The sequence below is a fragment of the Tenrec ecaudatus genome, chromosome 4 (genome assembly GCF_050624435.1).
Source record: "Tenrec ecaudatus isolate mTenEca1 chromosome 4, mTenEca1.hap1, whole genome shotgun sequence".
NCBI classification, from domain to species: Eukaryota; Metazoa; Chordata; class Mammalia; order Afrosoricida; family Tenrecidae; genus Tenrec; species Tenrec ecaudatus.
This window is the reverse complement of record NC_134533.1, coordinates 19,282,911-19,290,539: the sequence shown is the minus strand read 5'-3', so window position 1 is coordinate 19,290,539 and position 7,629 is coordinate 19,282,911. Positions and strand designations below refer to the sequence as shown.

Below are 7,629 nucleotides of genomic sequence, written 5' to 3'. Positions count from 1 at the left end.
TGGGAAGAAAGTTTCAAATGACTAGTTCAATTTATCTCCTATTATCATTTAATGCGTTGACTTTTTTCTGTAATGAACTTCTTTTAGAACTATACTCTTTTTATGACTCCACATATATTAGTCAATAATTCTGTTTAGCCCTTTCTGCCCGCTCCCCCCTCCCCCTGAGCTCCACTCAGGCTGCACCATGCTCGCTCAGAACTCCGCGTTCCTGCTAAGCTAGCGCAGCCGCTGTCTCTCCACAGCCGCTATCATGATCATCTACCGGGACCTCATCAGCCATGATGAGATGTTCTCCGACATCTACAAGATCCGGGAGATCGCAGACGGGCTGTGTCTGGAAGTGGATGGGAAGATGGTCAGTAGGACCGAAGGTGCCATCGATGACTCCCTCATTGGGGCTAACGCCTCAGCTGAAGGCCACGATGGTGATGCAGCAGAAAGCACCGTGGTCACTGGTGTTGATATTGTCGTGAACCATAACTTGCAGGAAACCAGCTTCTCAAAAGAAGCCTACAAGAAGTCCATCAAAGACTACATGAAATCAATCAAAGGCAAGCTTGAAGAACAGAAACCAGAAAGAGTAAAGCCTTTTATGACAGGTGCTGCAGAACAAATCAAGAATATCCTTGCAAATTTCAAAATTACCAGTTCTTTATTGGTGAGAACATGAATCCAGATGGCATGGTTGCTCTGCTGGCCTGCCGTGAAGAAGGTGTCACCCAATATCTGATCTTCTTTAAGGATGCCTTAGAGATGGAGAAATGTTAACACAATGGGCAACTCACGACCGACGCCTCATCCCGACTGGCTGCTGTTCATCCACACGACACCAGGACTTAGACAAACGGAACTGATCTCATCGTGAGTTCTTCATTTACTTTTGACCTTGATTTATTTGGAGAGGAGTCTTTTTCTTTTTTAAGGAAAAAAAATGTCGTGTATGTTGTCTAAAATAAAATGCATTTAAACTCAAAAAAGGAAAAGAATTCTTTTTAATATTTTTATCGTCCCACTTATATTATTAGTACTGTACTGATATCCACTATTCTAATCCTGATATTAATAATTACTAAAATTAATGACTTTTTTTAACCTGATCACCTTATTAAACTCTTGGTGTGATAGTTACATAATTTTGCATCAACTGGAGAGTAGTAAGAGCTAAGGGGTAGAGTTTAGTCTGTCAATGATGTCGCAGGGTGATTAGAAGGCCAGTGAGAGAGATGGCTCTCAGGTCTCCATCTCTCTCTGCTTTGTCTCCGTATTGATGAGCCACAAGAAGACTTGCTGAGTCCTGCAAGAGCCTCTGCCTGTGATTCGCCTTCCTGTTGACACGCTATCTGAATAAGGATTGATGGATTAGTATCAGATTTATGGACTAATATCGCACTTAAGGACGTTATCTGGGCTGCACTTGGATATTTTTTAAACATAAAATTACTCTGTGATATGGAGTTCTTATACATACGTGAGTGTCTGTGGATTCGTTCCCTAAAACAAAATCAACCTGGCCAAACACACTAGTAGCTGGGTTCTGAGTGTGGATGTGAACTGAAAGCTGTGCAAATGAAAGCACCAGCTGCTTAACTGGGGAGAGATGGGAATATCTATTCCAATAAAAAGATGCACCAGCACTTCTCTGTCATTCCATTGCACTGTGGTAGCCTGTGTGCTACTGTGATTCTGCAACAATGTCATCGGTATTTCAAAAAGAAGCAGGTCACCCAAAAGTGTTTTATTGATTATGGGAAGGCATTCATTTATGAGCATCGTAACAAGCTATGAATAACCTTAAGAATAACTTTTCTTCTCAAGAACAAAAAATTCCAGAACCCTGTCTTATGGTCTTTTAGAACCTGTGAAATTCTTACTTGTGTGAACTGAGAAAGAGCACTCTGAATTGTTGAAAATCATGAAATATATGTGTCAGGGTTGTATCATCATTGGTCAAACTTTATGGTGAAGAAATATACAAGGAAGTTGGACTAAATGAAAAAGAATAAAGAATCAGGATTGAGTAAAGACATGGTCACAACTGTCAGGGGAATCCAGCCCCTAACACATCATTTTGGTCCAGTAGTCGCAATTGTACAGTGATAATAAGTAAAGATCATAGTAAAGTTATCGAGAGCATGAGAGATGGAAGTTAAGTATTGAAATAAATAGAGTCAGACACAATTCTTGGTAGCATGCTAACCTCAACCCCGCTTGATGGTCCACGAGGAGGGAGAGAGAGAGATCTTTAATGCTATCCCAGGCTTTTTCTTTTCTGGGGGCATGCAAGCCCATAATTATAGGTGAGGACATCCGTCAGAGGAAGGTGTTGTGCTATAAGTCATACATTAATGAGAGGGGGTGGTCTAGGGAAATACACGCAGTAGCAAGAGGAGGGATTGGGGGTATATATGTGACAAGATGGGCAGATCCTACATTTAGGATGGCAGCTTAACCTTGGCCATCCTTGAGCGGATTTGACCTCTCTGGGGTCTCCTACAAGGAAACAGACAACTACTCTCTTTATCAGAAGGGAGTAGGCCCTATTTATTGTGGGATAAACAGTGGTGACTGCTTGCTCTAGTTGGTTGATAGCTCTTAGGGAGTATACCCCCTGACCTACTTCTTGTGACTTTCAGTGTATAGTCATTCACAAGCAGCTGTTTGGCATATATTTGGGGGATACAGCTTGGGAGAAATCCTTCTGTATTCGACACACACAACTTTAGTACAAGCAGATGAAAGAAACCTACTTGCTGAAAGTGAGGAAAACTTGAAACACTTGCTGATGAAGATCAAGTGTTGCAGTCTTCAGGGTGTATGACATCTCAAAGTATAGGAAACCAAAGTCTCACAGCGGAACCACAGGTCGCACCACGATCAATGGGAAGTTCAAAGTCCTCACAAGTGGACTCACAGTAGCAGCATGGAAAATGGAGAAAAGTGTGCAGTTCTCAAGCAATTTGCCAAGCTTCCACAATGGATGCCCATGGATCCTCAGTCAAAGGCTCAAAGACCTGAGGGAAATCTGCAGCGCAAGTCCTCTTTAGAGAATTGACAAACAAGGGTGTTACTTGGAGGACTAAGGTGAGCTTGATCCAAGCCATGGTATTTCAAGTTGCTAGTAAGCATGTGAAGATTGGACACTGACTAAGGAAGACTGAAGAAGAATTGATGTCTATGAATTGTGGTCCTGGAGAAAAATATTGAAAGTAGCATGGAATGGTGCAAAGACAAACCAATCTACCTGAGAAGAAAGGCAGCAAATAAGCTACTTAGAGGCTATGGTAGTGAGTCTGCATCTGGCATACGTTGGACAAGTTGTCAGGAGTGACTGCTTCTTAGAGAAGCTGGAGTGATTGGTACTTAAAATATGGTGAGCGGTCATCTAATATGTAACTTTTCTATCTCCCGATCTGGAGCATATTAAAACCAAATGCACTACCATCTAATTGATTCTAACTCATTATATGTCTGTGATTTTGGTTTACATTTTTAATGATTAACTGAATATAAGTCAAACATTATTTATTTATTGTGCTTCCTCACAGTGACAATCCATCTGCTGGTCAGTACTCCTGGTGGGGATACCGTTAGCCATCATCAGTGAGTGCAAGCTATATGTAGTTGTATTTTTTACAAAATGCTAATCTAACCTAAGATGAGAGGGACAAAACCAGGAGAATATGCAGAACAGACATTGTAAGCATTTTATGCAGATAGAGGAAAATACCTAGAAAAAGATGCATCAAAATAATAAATTCCTTATGAATCTTTATTTTATTACATTTTAACTTTCATAAATGAATGCACTTTATTCCTATGACAAAATTGAAAGATAAGGCATAAAAAAAACTCACTGTACATAGGTAATATTATACCTCTCTTACTTAACTAATTGGTCTTTGAGTTACAAATCAATTCAGTATTTCTTTGGAAAGGGTGTCGCTGTAAAGGATATAGGTTATCACTAAAATACACAAAAGCCATCATTCTCTGTGTTATGTAACCAGTAAGGGAGCACATAACTTTCTGATACAAGCCTAACTTGAATCCCTGTGTCCTTCAACATTAATTCTTGGTAATGTGCCATCCTAGCTCCCAAAGAAATTAGTCCCCTAGGATGCCCAAATTTTGCAGTTTCATCTGTACCTCATATATGAGCTGAACTGGAATTATTAGAGTGATAGGCTAGGGTCACTCTGATATACTTACATTCATAATAGCTCCCATATTTTCATAGAAATACAATTTAGAGGTGAATTTCACATTTGACTCTTAACTGAGTAATATGTGATAATTTACACTATCTCAGGAAAAAAAAAACGCTTGTACAAAATACAGAATTAATGCATCTGAAAGGAAAGCACTATTTTATCACAGAAATTTGATCTCCTTAATTGCTTTATATATTTTACTTGGAAGAAATGCTTAAACTCTATCAAAGTTTAGATAGCTCATTTAAGAAGAAAATTTTTCTCCTTTACTTTGACTCACGGTAAGTCTCATCCTCAAAATTGGAGGCTGTATGTGTAGATCAAAGAGAGTCTCCGACTCAGTGGTTCAGTGCTCAGGTGCTAGCTCCATTGGAAAAAGATGCTCAAGAGTCAGTATAGGTCTCAGTCCTCTGATGTCAACACGTTTTCATTTGGATTAGCTTAAAGCTGATGATACTGAGACACCGCATCTGTGTTTCCTTTCTTTCTCACCACATATTTCTCACTACATATGCATGTAGGTATGTATAAATGTAGACCTTGCCCTCGCTAGAGCCAGAATTTTTGCAGAGATGTATAGTGTTGATGGCACTAGGAATTTATAAACAATGTTCCTATTTAGTAAAATAAATAAATAAATAAATTTAATTCACAAGGAATTATGTTTTTCATTTAAAAATTAAGCAATCAAAATTCACGGTTCAAATATATATATTCTGAGGTCTATTGTTTTAATAGAGATCCTAAACATTGATGAATCTAGTCTGCCAGTTGATTGCTACTCATCCCAGCCTTATAGGGCCAGGGAGAACTGCGCCTGTGGCCTCTGAGTCTTTAGAGGAATAGAAAAGCTGGTCTTTCTGCCCAAGAATGACTGGTGGTTTCAAACTGCTGAGCTTTTAATTAGGAGCCGAATGCAAAACTAGTACAAGTATTAAATAGCGTGGGAAACCAAGAGAAGCAAAGATGCATTACGCATGAGTTTCTGCCATTGCTTATTACACATTTATACTTTCTCTGAGGATGTGGAGCCTAATATTACAAAAAAATAGAAGGATGAGCCTTGTATGTAACAATGCTCATATAGTGGAATCATTTAATCAACAGGGACTAAATCTGGGTTTGAACAAATTGCTAAAACTAGTATCCCAAGTTTTTACCGAAAAATATATATGGGAATAAAGTGATGGTAATATATATCCTGAGGATTAAAGATGTTAATAAAGTGAAGCATTAGTGATACTGGTAGTTTCATTCTAATTTTATGATAGTTGTTCCTTTTTATTATGCAATTATAATGAATAAAACTTCCTTATCCAATGCCATTCATACCCATTCAAAAGTCTCAATAAAATTATATTTCTTAAATAAAATTCACACTTTAAAACAAAATCAATTTTCAGATGTACAATGCTATGCTTTTCCAAGCAAAACTTGCATTAAGTCAGTCGTGTTAAATATCAACTTTCTTCTATAATTCAGGTCTTTACAAAGTATGGATAGAAGGAACAACACGAACGTGCCTGATTTCATCCTTGTGGGACTGACAGACTCTGAAGCAGTCCGGCTGGTCCTCTTTCATCTATTTCTCCTCATCTACCTGGTTACTGTGCTGGGGAATGCAGGGATGATCCTCATCATTTGCCAGGACCTCCAGCTGCACACGCCCATGTATTTCTTCCTCAGTCACCTGTCATTCCTTGATCTCAACTACTCATCCGTCATTACCCCTAAAACCTTAGAAAACTTAATAGCTTCCACCAAACGTATTTCCTTTGGGGGCTGTTTAGCCCAGATGTATTTTTTGGTCTTTTTAGGTGGCACCGAATTTTTTCTTCTAGCTACAATGGCCTATGATCGCTATATAGCGATCTACAATCCTCTACAATACCCAGTCATTATGTCCCCATCCCTCTGTTGCTCTCTGCTCATTGCCTCCTATTTGATTGGCTTCAGTGAGTCCCTTGTTATTGTGATGTCTATCAGCACCTTGCATTTCTGTGACTCCAATGTAGTGCATCACTTTTTCTGTGACACTACCCCAATTTTAGCTCTGTCCTGCACAGACACCCATGATACTGAGACCATGATATTCATTCTTGGTGGCTCCACTTTAGTGGCTTCTCTTATCACAATCTCTGCTTCCTATGCATCCATTCTCTCTACTATCATGAAAATCAAGTCCACATCAGGGAAACGAAAAGCCTTCTCTACCTGTGCCTCCCACCTGCTGGGAGTCACCATCTTCTATGGTACCATGATCTTCACTTATTTAAAGCCACGGAGCTCCTACTCCTTGGGAAAGGACCAAGTGGCCTCTGTGTTTTACACTATTGTGATCCCCATGCTGAACCCACTCATTTACAGTCTGAGGAACAAAGAAGTGAAAAGGGCTGTCATTAGACTTCTGCAGAAGAGGGAGAGCACCAGCTAATATAACAGTGATGTACATGATGAATCTCACAGCTTCTTTTACTTGGTATATCTTAGATCCTTCTCTCTTACAACCAATTTACTCTTTAACTAGTTTCTATTTCTGTTGAGTATAGTAGCTATAATTTTGGTCCAATTATATGCACTTTCACATGCCAATTTTTTAATAAACATGTTTGCGGTAATTTAGGTGGGATCTTATATTTCAGAACATCAACTTTGTATTCAGCAGTGAAAACTACCAATCAAAGTCCTCATTTAAATTTGTTACTTATAGAAGTATAGGACAGCGTTTACCAGCAGGAGTGTTACAATTTGACATTCCTGTTTTACATTCTGAATCAGTCATTAGTTAATCTACACAACCCTAGTACGTCATTGATTCTTTCAGTATCCATTCTTTAGCAGCATATCTTATTTCCTTGTTCCAAAGTTAATTGTGACACTCACACCTCACCAAACTGCAGTTCTTTATCTGGTTCTAGTAAATGTTGCTCATTACCAGGAAGACCTGTGCAACTTTGAAATGTTTAAGAAGCTCTGGGGGAGTAACCGTGAAGTCAGTCAGCTGCCAGCAAATGTTCAGTTATTTGAATCTCCCAGCGGCTCCTAGATAGAAAGACGGAGGATCTACTTCTCTCCAGATGTATGGAAACTGTATGAAATCTTGCTATCTTGTCCTGTGGTGTCTCTCTTACTTGGAAATGTTTTGAAGGCAGAGGTTAGGGTGGAAATATTTTAAACAGACAATGTCCTTTGCATTGAAGAATACTCACTGATGTTTGGAAAATTATTTGAGGGTAACTTCATCCATACCAATGCAAAATATTTAAATATTAAATATAAACAATAATAAGGAAAACTCAACCACTCACATTTTAGATGTACCTTTAAGCCAATGGTATATGTTAACATAGAATGGAACATGGAAAACATTGAAAAAACTGTTAAAAACTAGTAATGTCCCAATAATTCTAGAAAT

General features: G+C 38.8%; 1 protein-coding gene and 1 pseudogene across 1 annotated transcript; both read left to right on the top strand.

The window, feature by feature from the left end:
- The first annotated feature begins 248 nt into the window (after positions 1 to 248).
- LOC142446430 (translationally-controlled tumor protein-like) lies at positions 249 to 882 on the top strand (annotated as a pseudogene).
- A 4,827-nt stretch (positions 883 to 5,709) lies between these two features.
- LOC142446427 (olfactory receptor 8H1-like) lies at positions 5,710 to 6,648 on the top strand. The gene has a single exon (XM_075548179.1). The coding sequence runs from the start codon at positions 5,710 to 5,712 to the stop codon at positions 6,646 to 6,648; it is 939 nt and encodes a 312-aa protein (XP_075404294.1).
- The last annotated feature ends 981 nt before the right edge of the window (positions 6,649 to 7,629 follow it).

Coding starts and splice junctions, on each gene's coding strand:
- LOC142446427 (XM_075548179.1), top strand. CDS start 5,710: ATGGATAGAAGGAACAACACGAACGTGCCTGATTTCATCCTTGTGGGA.